The sequence below is a fragment of the Acartia tonsa genome, chromosome 1, assembly GCF_053477335.1.
Source record: "Acartia tonsa isolate MP-2025a chromosome 1, ASM5347733v1, whole genome shotgun sequence".
Taxonomy (NCBI): domain Eukaryota; kingdom Metazoa; phylum Arthropoda; class Copepoda; order Calanoida; family Acartiidae; genus Acartia; species Acartia tonsa.
The window spans coordinates 6442877-6460740 of NC_137260.1; the positions used below are offsets into that span (position 1 = coordinate 6442877).

Here is a 17864-nt window from a genome sequence, read left to right on the forward strand (position 1 = left end):
TATTAATATCGCTTATTCCTATTACCATTAGTAAAAAGTTTCAAAAATATTAATTGACAATTTTTAGTACTTTTTGTCCGAAAATACTTTTTGAAGATCTATGATTTTGAAGCTAATTTGTATATTTTTAATTTAAAGCAACGAAGCAAAGAGAATCACGAAAATAAATCATTTAATTTAGATTTGTTTCTCACCGTTTTTATTATTTCTTTGTTGATTTCCTTTTTTACAACAAAGTGACTGCGCCCTTGGTATCTAGAAGGATTCCAATATCCATACTATTTCTCTTTGTCTATCTATCTATCTAATTATTGACTTGTGTATCTATCTTTTTTTTTTTATATATCCAGTTATCTACATTAATCTATCTCACTCTATTTATCTATCTATATACATCTATTTGACTAAATATCTGTCTATCTTTCTTCATTTTTGATAGAAAAGAAGGCTTACATGAAAGAGACTAGCACCGAAATCGAAGAATGAAGAAAGCTAGCACCAAATGTTTTGACCCTACTTAATTGTATTATGTATTAATCCTATTATATAAAGTAGTAAGCGTTTTTTGTCTGTCCCGAAGGATCTCGATAACCGCTGAACCGATATTTTTTTCCATTGTCTTTTTTAAAAATCCTTTAGAGAAAGAGAAAAATGAGAGAGAAACATAAAGAAGGAAAAAAAGTATATAAATTGCGAGCACCTAATATTTCGAAGAAATCCAGGTGACCTCACCCCGCCTGGCTCACCCGAGCTTACCGTCTTCACCAGAGAGAGAAAGAGTTCAAGATGAGATCATTTGAGGTGCGCAGCGGGAACTTCAGAACCCTGCAGGGTTTGTATAGTAAAGTTGTTAACTTTGCCTAACCTAAATTTGTATTTTGGTAACAAAATGAACTTAAAATGACTGTAAAATGTAACAAAATTAAAGATAAAAGTAAAATAGGAATAAAAATCAGCAAAAAATAACTTTATTACAAAACTTTGGCTTTCTCCACAAAGTGCAGTGGAACAAAATCCGCCAAACTTATTGGTGTCGACATTTCCCGCCGTTATTGACCAATCAGAGCAGAGCATTATTGATCTCGCTTTAATGAACCTATCAGCGGCCAGCATTTTGGATCTCGTCTATGTTGACTAATCACAGGACAGTATTTCAAATCTTCTCTTAAGAGAGATGCTTCGCCGTTTTTTAACCAATCAGAGAGCGTTATTTCAAGAGAAAGGGTTTGGGAGGAAGTAGGGGGCCGACTAAAGGGAGGTGGGGGAGGATAAAAAAGGCGGCAAAACCACTCCGTGCTTTACAGTGCACACTACTCGACCACTGATACACCACACAACTAGCCCTGTGTGTGTGTGTGTGTGTGTGGAGAGAACTGTACCACGGGGTTAGGTTTACCACATTGGTTTTACAGCTCACCCCGCAACACAATCCCCCCATACACACCTCTCAACAATCCACCCTCCCTCAATAACCTTCCCCTTTGCGGGTTGTATCGCCATGCACTCCGTGGCTTCTCTATCCCACCTCTATGTACCACAATACCGCTGACTATATTATTATTACAGCTCTCTAGCTAGTTGTATAGAGTGTCTCTCTACAGAAACTAACCCCAAAACTGTGGTTTAACACATTTAAATAACAAAAATACATAATTTCTATATATTTAAACAAATGGTTACAGCTATAACCACATAGGATAACTATAGTGATAATATGATAACTAATTAAGAAAAACTTAGTAATAAAAGTGACTTAAAAATTTAAGACTAATGTTTTTAATTATTTTTAATTAAAATCTTAATTAATTAAGAAGTGAATTATAGATAGATAATTATTTTATATAAAAAGACTTAAATAAAATTATTCTAAATGATGATCCCATACACCCAGTATGACTTGGGAGGGGTGGGTGGCCCCCACGTGCATCCCGGGGCCCATGTGGGGCATCAAGCGGCCACAGGATACCATCACCACCATTCACATCTGGGTCATGTTGGCCCACATGATCATATGCACCAACAAGAACTACCAAAATATTCAAGGTACTTAAAGATAAAGGTTTATAGATCAAAAATCCTCCAAGGAAAAGATTTACATAACAATTTTTTTTTACATTAAATTTAAATCAAAAGAAATAAACAAAATATATAAATTAGTAAAGTTTTGTTTATTTGTACATAATTTAACTACTAAACCGATTGAGTTCTCCATTTTAGAGAAGCTCCACATAGGTTTCAAAATTGGTTTAATGTATTTCATTTTAAAATATAAGTTATAACTTATAATTTATTAAAATATAAATTAGGGGCTGGTTTTAAGCTATTCTATGCCCCCTTCACTACTTTTTCCTGTGAAAATAAAGCCTTATAGGCGCAGCCGCTAGTTTTTGAAGAAGCCTAAAAAACTTAGTTTTTACAATGGCAATAAAATTAGTGTCTGATTTGAAATATCTTAATATTTAAATTATAGACTTATTAAGTCTTTTAAAGGCGTCATCGGTCATAAAATTATAAGGAATTTGGCACCAGAAAAGAAAACTATTTGCCTCTAACTTATTGACCAATCAAATGATTATTTCTTTAAGAAAATGCAATGTTTTTCTGTACCCTAAATTTTTACAAGAGTAATTGAGTTCCTCATTTTAGGGAAGCTTTGTATAAGTATCAGAGTGGTTTTAGGCAATTTTATTTAAGTGTTTGGATGGTTTTAAGCTATCTGTTTAATCTTTTAATTCAAAGCCACTAGATGCTAGTATTAATAAAAAAAATAATTTTCAGATGCCATTTCCCCGCCGTCCCCAAGATTTAGATGTTATAAAGCAAATATGATTGTCATCTTTTAATACTTTTAAATACTGATTGTTTCAAATTTTATGATATGCAATAAAAATATATTTGTCTGAAGTAAACATAACTCTATCAGTTTCGAAACCGATTAATATCCGAAGGATTAGAACCGATTTTCAGCCATACTTAAAATCATGTATCGTATCGTATTACAGTTAATTTTCCACGAATTTTCGGTCCTTTCGGGGCTAACAAACCTGGTTTGAATCTTTAATTTTTTCATTTTGATATCCGCAGAAAGCTGTAGATAATATGATAATAGAAATATTTTAGATTCTACTTTGTCTAAAAAAACAAACATGACTCTATCATAATTAGTTTTTATTTTATCACTTTATTTTCTATAAACAACGGCTTCGCCCCTAGCCCCTAGGAACTACTTGTCTCAAAGATTACATACAAAGTTTCTTGAAAAATCGCAATTTTTGGAGAAAAAAAAAAGAATCGCTTTTTATTTAAGATAATATAAGTTTGGAACTATTTCTTAATAATTTAAAAAATGATTTTAATGAAATATATTTCACTTTAGTCAAAGAAGAACATCATTTAAACAAAAACTATTGTTTTTCTGCATTATTAAAGAATAATATGAAATTGTTATGAACTTAGAATAATATGAAATTTAAAAGAATATTTTTTAAAATAGAGATTTATATTTTGATTAAAATTTAAACCTTTTTTGATATTAAAACATTAGAAACAATAAAAATATTTTTTTAGGTTATTATTCAAACTGCCGCGAGTGGTTCAAGACCAGCGGGAAAAATTTGAAAACGACGATTTATTCAAGAAGCACCAGCGAGAGGGGGAGGTGAGGTACACCCTCCACAGAGACAGACCTGTACACGAGCGTCAGGCAAAGTTTCAAGCCGGCTGTAGGGATGGACATACGGAAATTGTAAGTATATTTTAGCTTTGGAATGTAGTAGAAAGTCCAAAATTAGGAATCTTCACTAAACCTTCTTAATATTTTTGCCTACTTATGAAGTTGGAATTTTGCCAGGGATCTAAAGGGACAAGACAATGGCCGATTAATTAATGTATATCCCCAATGATGATACAAAAAATCACCCCTTCTATAAATAATAATTAGTGGTTGAAACGTTTGAACAATCAACGTAACAAATCAACCAATCAAAATTCACTGAAGTGTTCAAAGTTGAAATAAAGAAAACATTATTATAAAACTTTGGGAACTTGTGTAATAAATAGCCCATTGTCCCCTCTCTCTCTGAATTTTGTACTTTAAAACTTAAAATTTGAATCCACTATATTTCTATCAATTTACTGATACTATAAATTAACATTACAATTAATCATTAGATACTATTTTATAAAATTTATTAAGTGTTTTCGAGTATACAATTTTATGGTTTCAAATTTTTGCATTAAAATTATTCATTTATTTTCTTTTTGTCTATTTATTATCTATCTTTCTATCTAGCTATATATCCAATAATTTTCTATCTATCTATTTGTCTATTCTCTATCTATAACTATTCATTTTTTACAGAGTTTTTCTGGTACGGGACATGTGATAATATTAAATTGAACCAGTTTTGCACCCCCACCCTATCCCATCCTTGGAACTTTTTGTCTATCTATCTTCTCTCTCTATTTCTCTATTAATCTATCTATCTTTCTATCTATTTATATAAACTATCTATTTTTGTAGAGTTTTTCTGGAACGGGCCTTGTGATATTATTAAATTGGACCAGTTTTGCACCTCCGCACCCTATGGACCAGAAGTATGGTATCTCTCAAAACTACTGTGATTTTAACAGAGAACAGGGCAAGGTAGGCACAGTTTTATTCTTTGAACCAGCCAATCATTATTTCAAATATATAAATTTCAAGTTCTAAAGCTTTGAGTTACCTGTTATTTTACTTATATCTTGTCTTTAAATCTAATACTTATAGAAGAGACAATAGCGATAAATTGATGTAAATCCACAATTATGTTAAACAATATTACCCCTTCTATAGATTCAAATCATTAGTTATAAAGTTAGGACAGTGCTAGTTTGAACCCTATTATTAGATACAAAAGCATTGAGAATCTCCCATACTATTGTTTACCTAACCTTTGGAATAAAAATTGCTTTAATGACCTTCTTAATTCTTATCAACCACGTAAAATGTTTATTAAAAACCTTACAGCTTATTTAATGATTCAAGTTGAAACAGTATGTAATAAGGCTGTCTGCAACGAATGCTTTCCTAACAATCTTATTTAATCTTTGCATAGCCATGGTTTTGATTATTTTACACCTACAATTCGGATTTTCTTTATTTTTTTAAATATTATTTAGCAAAAAATTTGAGCCATTTTATATGATGCTGCTTGTGAGAGAGCTTAGATTAAGATTAAAAAACAATTTATTTATTTTTTTTCAATTACATCATTTCAATCTTTAAAATAATTTTTAAAATATGTAAATACTTAAATTATTTTGAACACTGAAGGCCCCATTTAATACACCTCTGGTTTATGGAATGCCTCATAATCGTAGATAACACATTAGTTAAAGTTTATTAATGATGTGATTTATAATATCTAAAAATGCTATGTAATATGTTTATCATAACTAAACCGATTTGAAAATAAATCTTATTCTTATTCTTATTCTAACCAACCAATCAAGATTAAACAAAAGTAATCAAAGTTTAAAAGCTATCAAATGAACGGATGTGTACTAGTATAATTTACAAATACAAATCCTCTAGCTCCCATTAATTTTTATAAAATAATAGTAAACGGCAGAGTTAGTTTATGAGTAGCTGCACTATTAACTAAAAAAAGTGTAAAAACGGAAGCAAACTTCTTTATGATTTACTGTGTAGCCAAATTTTTGCCAATTAAGATCATAATTTGAAAATTAGAGTTTCCGCACCTTTTCATGTACAATGTTTTTGTAGTACAACAAAAAAAGTTTTTTTAAAAAGCCAAATGGTATATAAAAAAAACATTACACCATTGTAAATAACTATTTGGTTGCCTTAACTTGGTAGATATTGTTTACTTGTAGTAGTAGTAAAATGCATTATGTTAACATTATAGCCAGCCTAATAAGCTAAAAAAAAGCATATAAAAAATATGTTAGCAATAACCGATGGAGTTCTCCATTTTAGGGAAGCTTCAGATTGGTTTTGGGGTGGTTTTAGGCTTTTTTTAGATTTAAGTTTTGGAATGGTTTTATACTATTTTTTTTTTTCAATTGTTTCCCCTAAGAAAAAAAAAAAGAGCCTATATATGCTAGGGGCGCAGCCACTAGTATAGGAAAAAGCATTAAAATTTACTGTCAACAGTGGCTATTAGCTATTTTAAGGGAACATTTCTATGTCCTGAAAATTATTTAAATTTTGTTAATTACTCTCTAACTTAATTATGTATATAATGGTTATTACGCTTTTAAGTTTTAGCGTAGCTCCTTTTTAATTACCAGCTGTACGCTAAAAGTTATGTATCGCATATTATAAAAGAAAGCTTAAGCTTTTCGCGAATATTAAAATGAAAATTATATGATTAAAAACATATTTATTAGTCCCGAAGGGCCGAGAGCCCGGGCTAACAAAACAGTTATCAAATTTATAATTTCTATTTTGATATTCGTTGAGATTTCTCTGTAATACGATGCTATACATGATTTTTCAGTATGGCTGAGAACCGGTTCTAACCCAGCGGGTATTAATCGGTTTCGAAACCATATTGGAAAATTAATAGTTACAATTTTATTTTTAATATTTTAAGTTTTTCAATTTGCTATATTTTAATAACAATTTATTATGTTTATTATGAATAAAAAGTCAGCTTATATGCATTATAGAGCTGTGGTTTTAGGCTAGCTTACTTGTAATAAATCAAAAATAATATTTTGAAAATTACTAAGCCTTCCCTTAACAGTAAAGCTACTTGAGAATTATGATTGTAAGGAAGTTTTTATGTCTGTTTGTAATGGCTTTAAAACCTATTAATTTCCTCTAGTTTAGAACCGGTTCTCGGTCATACTGAAAAATCATGTATAGCATCGTATTACAGCAAATCTTCTACGAAAATTAAAACAAAATCATAAAATAAATACCAATTTTGTTAACCCGCGCCTTCTGCATCGTGGGTATAACAAAAATGGTTTAATCTCTTATTTTTCATTTTTATATCTGCGGAAAGCTGTCTATAATACGATAAATAACTGTGTATTATCATTTTAAGCTGCGCTACTTAAAAACTTATTCTTGTGCTATTAAACCAACTGGCTTCCAAAAACAATTATTCATATTTTTGTGTAGAGTTATATTATTTACACTAATTGGATATTCTCAATTCATATTTCTTAACTTTTTTTCATACTTCAAATTGCTAAAATTTATTATGTATTATTTTTTATAATAGTCATTTATCGCATAGTACTATAGACAGATTTCTACAGCTAGTAAAATGAAAAAATCATTAAACTAATTCTAGTTTTGTTGGTCCCTAATGGCCTAAACTTGGGCCAACATATCTGTTATTTTTTTATTCACAAAAAATTGTTTATAATGCGATGCGATACATGATTTTTAAGTAGAGCTTAGAGATGGATTTGATCAAGCTGATATGTATTAGTTTTGAATCCATTATACATTTTTTTATTATAAAATTTTGCATAAATTGAAATAAAATATGGGCATATATAATTAGACTTACAAGACCACATTTGTGTACATTATCGTGTACACATGGTAATAAGTGTACAATTATCATGTACACTTAATGTACACACACCGAAACACACACACACACACATATACACAGAAATTGACATAATTAGACCGCAGTAAGGCCCTTGTAGATTCAAACTTAGATTTGGGTTTTCTTATGCTTCAGGACAAATTTTCTGAAAAAAACTTTCTTTTAAAAAAGGAATAAATATACCTTTCTTCAAAAGCATTATAACATGTATCTTTAAATATGGATGCTTATTATATAAGTCTAATTTTCTTTCAAATATCTTATTTTTTGTAGAATAATCATCCTTACCCCTGATCATAGATGTTGGTTTTCTTAAGCCAATTTTTGTGAGCCCTTAAACCATTTATCCATCTGTCTTTCCCTTCCTATCCATCATTCTCAGGGATATTAAGGGATAAGACAATGGATGTTAAGTTGATGTACATCTCTAATGATGATAAAAAAAACCACCTCTTCTGTAGATTGTCAAAAGGTTTGAAAACTGATAGTTGGAACCAACCAAAGTAATTAGAGTTTTTAAAACTTTGGGTTCCAATAAAATTTCCAATCCAATATCCCCTCCCTCCCTGTACATTTGTCACCACAAGATTATGGGTGTTGTTACAATAAGATCTCTAGGACCTACACACACACACACACACACACACTCACACACACACACACACACATAATAGGGTCGCATCTCTAGCCCTTAGGCAACCAGCAACCAATTATTCAAATACATATATAGATAGATAAAATTATGGATGGATAGATAGATGGATAGTTAGGGCCCAAGGGCACCAATTATGATGTTCAAACCAATGTTTAAGATGATCAATTTTAGAAAATCTTTTTTCTCCAGGGATGGAGGGGACATTGGGCTATTTATTACACTATTTCCCAACTACTATGGGGACTTTTATTGAATTTTCATTGATTGGTTCATTTAGGTTGAATGTACAAGCGTTTTAACCTTCTAATTGTAGTTTACAGAAGGGGTCATTTTGTGTATCATCAATGAGCGTGAACATCATTTTATTGGCCATTATCTTATCCCTTTAGATCCCTGCTCTCTCCCCCTCTCTTAGAAAGAAGGAGAGAGAGAGAAAATTGAAATGATGATGATTTAAAAATTGTCTTTTGAAAATTGGTTTTTATTATCCATCCATTATTACACATATAAGATTGTCTTATGATTGGAGCAAATTGTCAAAAACATTAGTTTGGAATAAAATTTGAATTTTAAAAATCAAACTGATTTTTTTTACTTCTTACAAGATTTCTTTTTTTCTTTTCTTATTTTCTTATCTCCCTCTCCACCTCTCTCTCTCTCTCTCTCTCTCTCTCTCTCTCTTTCTCTATCTCTCTCTCTCTCTCTCTCTCTCTCTCTCTCTCTCTCTCTCTCTCTCTCTCTCTCTCTCTCTTTCTCTCTCTCTTTCCCATATAAAGTATCTGACTAATTATGTATCTAATTGAGCGGCTAATGGGGGGTAATTAAGCTCATCACTCTTTCTCTCAAGAAGGCCTAATTTATAGTGGTGGTTCCTGCAGTTATATCATTTAGTTATGTAACATAAGACTTTTAACTTTCAAGGTACTTTTGTTTGTACTGTTATTGGTCATTTTTAGAAACATCTCTTTTTCTACGTTGGACGAAGCTCTTTATAGTTTGTTTTGAAAAATGACGTTATATAATACAAATGACCAATGATAGGACAATACACAGACTAAATTTCCAATGGCAGGCCAGTATACATTTTAATTTACCAATGGTAGGCCAATTGTAGGCACTATAAAAAGCTTCATATTTGACGTTTTTTTTATATTAAATCATCTCTAAAAATGCTCTTTTAAAAATCTTAACTCAAAATTTGCAGACATTTTTGAGGACTTTTTCATTTTTTTCCGATTTTAAAGATTTGAAATAAGTAGAAACATTTTCTTTATAGAAAGATTTATTAGAACAGTTATTTATAAAACAAATTACACCTATTTATATTTCTTTGTGTGTGTGTGTGTGTTGTGTGATTGTGTGTGTGTAAGTATAAAGTGCTTAAATTATATACCAATTATAGAGACATCAATCTCTATTTAGAAGATATCTACAAACACACACACACACACAACTAGCTAGCTATCTACAGGGAGGGAGGAGACATTGGGTTGTTTATTACACTAGTCCCCAAAGTTTTATGATAATGTTTTCCTATTCGTTGGATCAACAACTTTGGAGACTTGATTGGTTGGTTCGTGAAGATGAGTGTCTAAAAGTTTCTGTATCATAATTCGGGATGTACATCAATTTATTGGCCAAAGTCTTATCCCTTTAGATCCCTGGTCTGTCTGTCTGTCTGTCTCTATATGACGGAGTAAGGGGGGGGGGGGGCGGAGTTAATTGTACTAATTTTGGTCACTGAGTAAACATTAATTATAACTATGTACTAAACCTCCTCCCATTTACTAAAGGGGTATGCCTACAATACAGTTAAAATTTCTAAACTGCCAATTTTAATAAAATTTTACTTGTAGCATAATTAATTGCATATAATGTAAATTAAGAAAAAACAAGGATAACTATAATAAAATCATTCAAAAATTGTAAGAAATCTTTTTGTTTGTTATTTTATGAAAACACCTAATTTTCTTAAATATAGATATAATGGCCATGTCTTTAAAGGCAGATGTCTTATTAGAAACGGTTATTAAGATATATTGTTCTGCCATTAACTTTTTGTTTTCATTTGTTTAGGTTTATCTAAACAAATAACGTATTAATTATGTAGTTTTTTATATTATTTTCTTTGTTCGTTCAGTTTATGTAAAGTAGTAAGGTTTTCATGTTTGTTTGTTTGTTAAGATCTCGCTAACTTCTGAACTGATTGTGTTCTCCATTTTAGAGAATCTTCACATAGTTTCATGGTTTTAAGCTATTTTACTCAGGGAGAGAGGGGAAAATGGACTGTTTATTTCACTAGTCCCCAAAGTTTTATAATAATTTTTGCTGATTTGTTGGCTTAACAACTTTGGAGACTTTTGCTGAATTTTGATTGGTTGGTTAATTAAGTTGAGTGTTCAAATGTTTCAACCACTAATTTTAATCTATATTGGGGATGTACATCAATTTATCGGCCATTTTCTAATACCTTTAGATTCCTGACTGCCATTCCTTTGTTAAGGTCTTACATGCATTTTGTCTTAATAATGATTATTATTAATTGATTAATTATTAATTGATTATTATTGTTTGCAGGTGCATATATCCAGTTCCTTTATCCTGAACGGCGTGTGTGTTCGGTGGCGCGGCTGGTTGGACCTGGAGCGTCTAGATGGAGCTGGCAGCTTGGAGCTGGACGAGGCGCTGATGCACAGGTATACACAGATAGATAGACTGATTGATTTATTGATTGATAGATAAACAGACAGTCAGTAATATAAAAAATATGTACAAATATCTTAGCTAAATAATAAGGTACCTACCTAGATAGCCAGACATCTAATATCAATCCTATCTATCTAGAGAAGAAGCCAACCTTGCCAAACACCTGGCCCTAGTCCAGCAGAGACTGAAAGACTGTGAGGAGAGGTATAGAAATGTGACGGGGAATACTACGGCTGTCGACACATCAGCTGTCTCTTCTGTGGATCAATTACAACAGGTATGTTGATCAGCTGATTTAGTGGCGGCTTCGTAGCTGTTTTTTAGCGGCTACATTACAGTCTCACAAAGTGCCTATCGAGTACTGAACCTCCCCCCCCCCTTTTCAAAAAATAATAAGATAATGTGGGGGTGAATATTTTTATTTTTACCTTAATTTAAAACCCTACGGGGGGCCCTAACTCAGCAGGATTTACCAATAGAACCTAACCTAACCTGACCCAAAGTAAAAAACAAACAAAAGAAAAATTCAATCCCCCGTATTTTTCATTTATTATAAAATTAAAGATGGGAGGGGGGTTGTTAACTATGCTTAACAAGGTTCTTTGAGTGAAAGCTTATACAATGTGTTTTTTTTTAATAAGTTAAAAGTATTGCTTAATTTAACCCACTTGCCATTGACAGAAATTAATAACCTATATCTTAATTTCTTCATTGATGTGGGACATTTTGTATGAGAAAAAAATATTTTTTGATTTTCAACAAATTCTGCCTTAAAAACCGGTTTTTCTAAAGTACTTATATTTGGAAGATTTTTGGATCATAACTCATTTAAAGAGTATGCAAAAATGCGTACATTTTTAAAAATCAAATTGCGCGGCTTGTGTTAATAGTAGAAAAATGTTATGCATATCGTTAGAATTGTCATAAACTCTAGTTTTTGGAAATATATGTAACACATACATGCTATTTGTAGTAAAGAAGCTACATTGGAAAATGTGAGAAATGTTGAAAATTTTAAGTAAGTTGGAACATTTTACCACGTAGCTCCTAAACTATACGTAGCACAGAAATAGTTCTTAAACACCTTATGACGATTCTAACGATATGCATAACATTTTTCTACTATTAACACAAGCCGCGCAATTTGATTTTTAAAAATGTACGCATTTTTGCATACTCTTAAGATTAGTCATGATCCAAAAATCTTCCAAATATAGGTACTTTGAAAAAACCGGTTTTTAAGGCAGAATTTGTTGAAAATCGCAAAATATTTTTTTCTCATACAAAATGTCCCACATCAATGAAGAAATTAAGATATAGATTATTAATTTCTGTCAATGGCAAGTGGGTTAAATTAAGAAATACTTTTAACTTATTAAAAAAAAACACCCTGTATATTTTTTTATTTTTCCTGTCCCTTAAAAATTGACCAGCAGAGTGTCAAATATTTTCCTAATTTAGGAATTTTTAATTAGGATGCAAATTTCAGCAGTTTCTTTGTTTGTTTGAAAAGTAGAAGTGACTAGGAGTGCATTAATTGGCCATAAATCAATGCTAATGCTTTTCATCCATTATGCAAAATTTTCTCTCTCCTCTCTCTCACTCTCTCTCTCTCTCTCCCTCTCTTTCCATTTCTATCTTTTTTTCTGTCACTAATATGCAAAATATTTTTAATCTGCTACGTTTTAAGTAGGACATAAGATGGATATTTTAAGATAATTTTTGAAAAAAAGAGAGAAAGGAAGAAAGAAAGAATGATTTAGGGAAAGAATTAGCATTTTAAAACATTTTGCCGCTGTTTTTACGCCGGCTGAAAAAATGCCCAAATAATCTAAGTCTCCAAAAATGCAGTGTTAAAATGGCAAAAATGCATCCAACTAAAAATACAAAATGTCTTCCCCTCCTATTATTTCACTGTATTTAGAGCATTAAAATTGTCTGTAAACATAGGTTATACTCATAATTGGCGCTTTTTAAAAAAAGCTCACTTTTTTGTCTTTCTTTGTTGTTTCTTTGATTTTGAAACATTGTAAAATTACAATTAAATTCTTTAATTAGTCAAAAACTATTAGTATTTTTTTTTAGATTTTGATCATGGGGCGCGACTTTTGAGTTTATCCCATGTCTTTTTTTCTCCCCCATATTGAGTCGTTGTCTCGTCAACTTAGTAATCCGTATTTAGCTCTAAATATTTTTAAATTTATATTTTACATGTTTTCAAACAGGAAATATTTTTTATATACACAAACAAAAGGGATTAAATTATGCATAGATGGATAGATATACAGACAGACAGACAGATAAACAGAAATCTTTAAAAGTTTAGGTATATTTTTGAATAAAAACAAACATATGAATAAAAGATGTGGGGAAATAGTCATAAAAATGTATTTCGTCTGTCCATCTGTCTGTCTGTAAGTCCCAGGGGGAATTGAGGGGTCAAAATTGAGATATGTTGTTTACATCCTGGCCATTTTGTCCCCCCCCCCCTACACAAAGAAAAATCTGTCTATTTAATTATTCATATACATGTATGTTTCTTTTTCAATGTACAACTTTATCTTAAAATTAACCCTATATGTTTAAAAACTTTCAATATCTAAAGAAACTAGGGATTTTATGGGATAACACAATAGATTTATATACAATGCATCCCAAATTATATAAACAAAATTTCTCCTTCTGTAGATAAAAGTTATTGATTGATAAGTTTGGACACTGCTAGTTTTAACCAACCAATCAATTTTTAAGCCAGTGAATTAGAAAACTTGTTTATAAAACTTATAGTACCATTATTATTTGTAGTCCAATGTCCCCTCCCTCCTTGAAAGAAACAAATTGATAGTAAAAACTCCCTTTCTCATACATGTTAAAAGAACAAAAAGAAAATACACACACACAGCTTAAATCCCCGCGCCCCTCCCCCCCCCCCCACTCTTATTAGTTGAACAAATTTTAAACATGTTAAACTTTTTATTTTAAACTATCCACTGAAAATTCACTTAAAAAGAGTATGAAAGATTTAGAGGGAGATAGAGAGGGGCGACAAGGATGACAACATCCATAAGTAGCGAAGCTCAAACTTATTTTGGACAGACAAACGGATGAATTAATTTATAGAGCAGATGTTCAATAGTCATAAAAAAGGAGAGAAAAAAAAGATAATAAGTAACGAAAGTAAAATGTATACTGGATGGTTACTTGTATATGGGGAATCTTCACTACAAATTTTAGCCGTCTATGTTAAATAGGAGCTGAGAAAATCATGTTTCTCAATGATTGACAAACGGACATTTCGAACTATAGAGTAGCTTCGCTTCTAAAAAGGGATATGAAGGGGAGAAAAAAAAGGATATGGGGGAGGGAGAAAGAATTGTTCTTTTTGTGTCAAATCTTATTATTCTGTTGACCATTTTCCTGCTTAAACAGTTTTTGTAGAGACAATAGAGTTACTAAATAGATTGCTCAGTCTTTTATCGTTTAAAAAAATTTTTCTTACTTTCTAAATCTTTATAGATATATAGTTAAATATATCTTTAGCTCCTTACAAATTTATGATTTCTTTCCTTTTAAAGAAAATCAAAATAAAAATTATGATGAATCTAAATTTCAAATGTCTAATGTTGAAATAAAAAGGAGGGGGATTTAGTTTAAGAATCTTTGTTCAAACAATATAATCTTATTTTATAGCTACAATATACTTTTCTAAAGTAATATTTGGACATAAGTTGATAGATTTATACAAAACTAGGTATTTTTATTAACAAAATATAGCGATGTACACAGTGGGAGGAGGGGTTCGGGCTGTTTATTACACTAGTCCCAAAAGTTTTTTCGCTGGCTCAACAACTTATGGGACGTATTGAGTTTTGATTGGTTGTTCCATTAAGTGTCCAAACATTTCAACCAATAATTGTAATATACAGAAGAGGGAATTTTGTGTATAATCATTGGGGATGTTCACCATCAATTATAGATAAACAAAATTACCCTTTAGATCTGTAGATTAAATTAATGTATCAAATATTTGATAAAAGTCCCAAAGTTTTTAATCAATTTAATAAATGAACATATTAATAAAACTTTGGGTACCAGTATAATTTCCAAAACAAAATATGCTAATTATTCTTTTTTTTCAGATGAAAAAACTGCCGGGATACATATAAAAAACAACCCCCACCAAAAAGAAGACAAAATAAAGGAGAGAAATTTCAAACTTCACCAAAAACCAAAAGTTGCCAACAATCTGCAAATTAAATTCAGTCACAAAAAATCCGCAAAATAAAAAGACTTTTGATAATAGTTTGAATATGAAACCAACCTACCAAAGCAATATAAAAGATATAGACACAAAATAATATAAAGTTACATTCTTACAGTTAAAATGAGTTACAGGGATGCTATCCTCCTAAAAAGAAAATTTTTCAAAATAAAAAAAAATGCCTTTTTGGCAGTTTAATAGTTTTTTTTTTACAAGCCAAATATAAATAGTTATTAAATTATTAGGATATTGAATAAAAAAAGTCTTCCTAATAAAAAATGTTCCTTTAAATAGTTGATTATTATCGCATCGTATTATGAACAGCTTTCCGCGGTTATAAAAATGCACAATTATAAGATTAAACCTAGCTTTTAGTCTAAAGATGCCAATGGAACGGGCTAAAAAAACTAGTTTTATTCTTATGATTATGTTCATTTTTATATTTGTAAGAAACTGGATATAATACGATGCTATACATAATTTTTCAGTATGCCTGATATCCGGTTCCAATCCACCGGATATTAATCGGTTTTCGCAGCGATACTGGAAAATAATTTTAAAAAATAGGATTAATTTTGCACCCTATTCCTAAAAAAACCACTTATGTATTATTTAATAATTGAAAATGTGATATTATAATGTTTGATAAATTTTACTATTATGTATAGTATACTTCTATAATGTTAACTATAGAAGTAATTCTCTATTGATAATTACTAATTCTGTATTAAATGATGATAGAGAGATACTTACTACTAACCAAATCAAATTGTATATTATGTTGTTTTCTTGGCTATCATGTCAAATTATTAGTTAAATAAAAATTAATATTATTTAAAATTGCATTCTTTTTTTAACCGCAAAGATAATTTATAACAACGGTATGTCGTCGGTCCGTTACTATTTTATTACACATAAATGACTTTAAGTCTCTTGTTTATTGAGAGTTTTAAAATAAAAAAAAATATTAGAGATTTTAAGGGAAAAGACAATGCATGATAAATCAATGTACATGCCCAATGATGATAAACTAATTACTCCATTAGTAGATTAGAATTATTGCTTAATAATATATAAAACTTTTAGGTTGGAACTAACCAATAAAATAAATAAAATGACTCAAAATTTTTTATCCATCGAATTAGAATAAGCTGTTAAAAAACTTTGGGTATCAATGTAATTTACAGAACAATATTGCCTACTTTCCTCAAAAGTATACCAATTTTAAAATAAAATTGTATTAAATGAGTTTCAACAAGTTTTTATTTTAATAACTGAATAAAAAAGAAATATAACCCATTGTCCTATTCCCTAGCAATGATGAATAGATAGATAATTATTAAGTTACAGACAGCCGTGGGCTAAAATTGGGTATTAATTGCTACACCTATTATAACTCAAAAGGAAGAAAAGGGCTGTTAAATCAATCTACAACCATTTCTACCTCCAATATATTAAAGTGCCTATAAATTAAGAATTGGGGAGGAGACAGATAGCGGTTATTCTGTAAATGTCTCTTTGAGCACAGACCCCCACCTTCCACAATTTTTTTAAATAAATTGTAAATAATGGTGGGGTGCTAGTTTTTCATATGTTTATTATTTAAGTCAGGTTAGGTTAGGTTATATGGGGTACTGGGTAGTCCCATAGGGACAGGGCACCTCAGGTGTAAGCCCCACAGGGCCGGGTTAGGGCCTCTATCAGAAATCAACCCTTATGTTCAATTTATTTCAATAACAAGGGAGTAGGGGATTTAATGTTCTGTTGGCATTTTGAGGGAGAGCACAGACTAGATAGATAGATAGATATTTAGATAGCAGGGCTCAGCACCCGCGCCTTTGTCGCGCATAAGCCTTAAATTTATACCCGCTATAGTGACAGAAAAATTCTATAAAAGATAATTTGTCTGTAACAAACAGACTCAGACATCTAGCTTAATTTTAAAGTTGTAATATTGCGTTTTCACTGAGGCTTACATGCGGCTGACGCGTAGCTGCCGAGCCCTGATGAAAAGACAGACAGCCCTAGGGGCAAAATATGGTATTAATTAGTACACTTATATTTCTCCGCCCTCGCGCATGCGACTATACACAGTAATTGCCCACACTATTAAAAATTTATAGAATACCAGGACATTGGGCTGATTATTACAGTAGTTCCCAAAGTTTTATAATAACATTTTCTTATTCGTTGGAATACAAAATTTTGGAACTTTAACTAAATTTTGATTGGTTGGTTCATTAAGTTGAGTGTACAAACGTTTCAACCACTAATCGTGATCTACAGAAGGGGTAATTCTGTATCATTATTAGGGATGTATTTCATTTAATCGGCCAGATCTCTGACAGCAATATAACAAGAAGTTCTTTCTATATTAAAATTATTGATTGAAAAGTTTGGACACTGCTAGTTTTAACCAACCAATCAATATTTAACCGTTAAGCATTTAAACATTCGTTCCGTCAAACAGGCAGAATCACATACAATTACATGCCTTAGTAGTTGCATGCATTAATAAAAAAAAGGTAAGGATTTAATTCTTTATCTATTTTGTGCCGACATCTTTTAACGTATTTTTATTAATCTTTTTTAGAGTGAGAATATGAATATATGAGGCTGCTAAGTATTGTATAATGAATTAGTTGTCTACAGCCAAATTGAGAAT

General features: G+C 30.7%; 1 protein-coding gene across 1 annotated transcript; it reads left to right on the forward strand.

Annotated features, from left to right (window-relative positions):
• The first annotated feature begins 1502 nt into the window (after positions 1-1502).
• On the forward strand, positions 1503-16039 carry LOC145307104 (core-binding factor subunit beta-like). The gene is made up of 6 exons (XM_080149479.1): positions 1503-2043; positions 3568-3745; positions 4523-4645; positions 10810-10928; positions 11077-11215; positions 15078-16039. The coding sequence occupies exons 1-6, from the start codon at positions 1871-1873 to the stop codon at positions 15102-15104; spliced, it is 759 nt and encodes a 252-aa protein (XP_080005605.1). The 5' UTR covers positions 1503-1870; the 3' UTR covers positions 15105-16039.
• Positions 16040-17864: the final 1825 nt, after the last annotated feature.

Bases quoted from the DNA above. Each gene is read 5' to 3' on its own strand.
- LOC145307104 (XM_080149479.1), top strand. From the start codon at position 1,871: ATGATGATCCCATACACCCAGTATGACTTGGGAGGGGTGGGTGGCCCC. The intron at 4,646-10,809 runs GTAGGCACAGTT...TATTGTTTGCAG, and splicing joins TTAACAGAGAACAGGGCAAG to GTGCATATATCCAGTTCCTT. The intron at 11,216-15,077 runs GTATGTTGATCA...CTTTTTTTTCAG, and splicing joins CTGTGGATCAATTACAACAG to ATGAAAAAACTGCCGGGATA.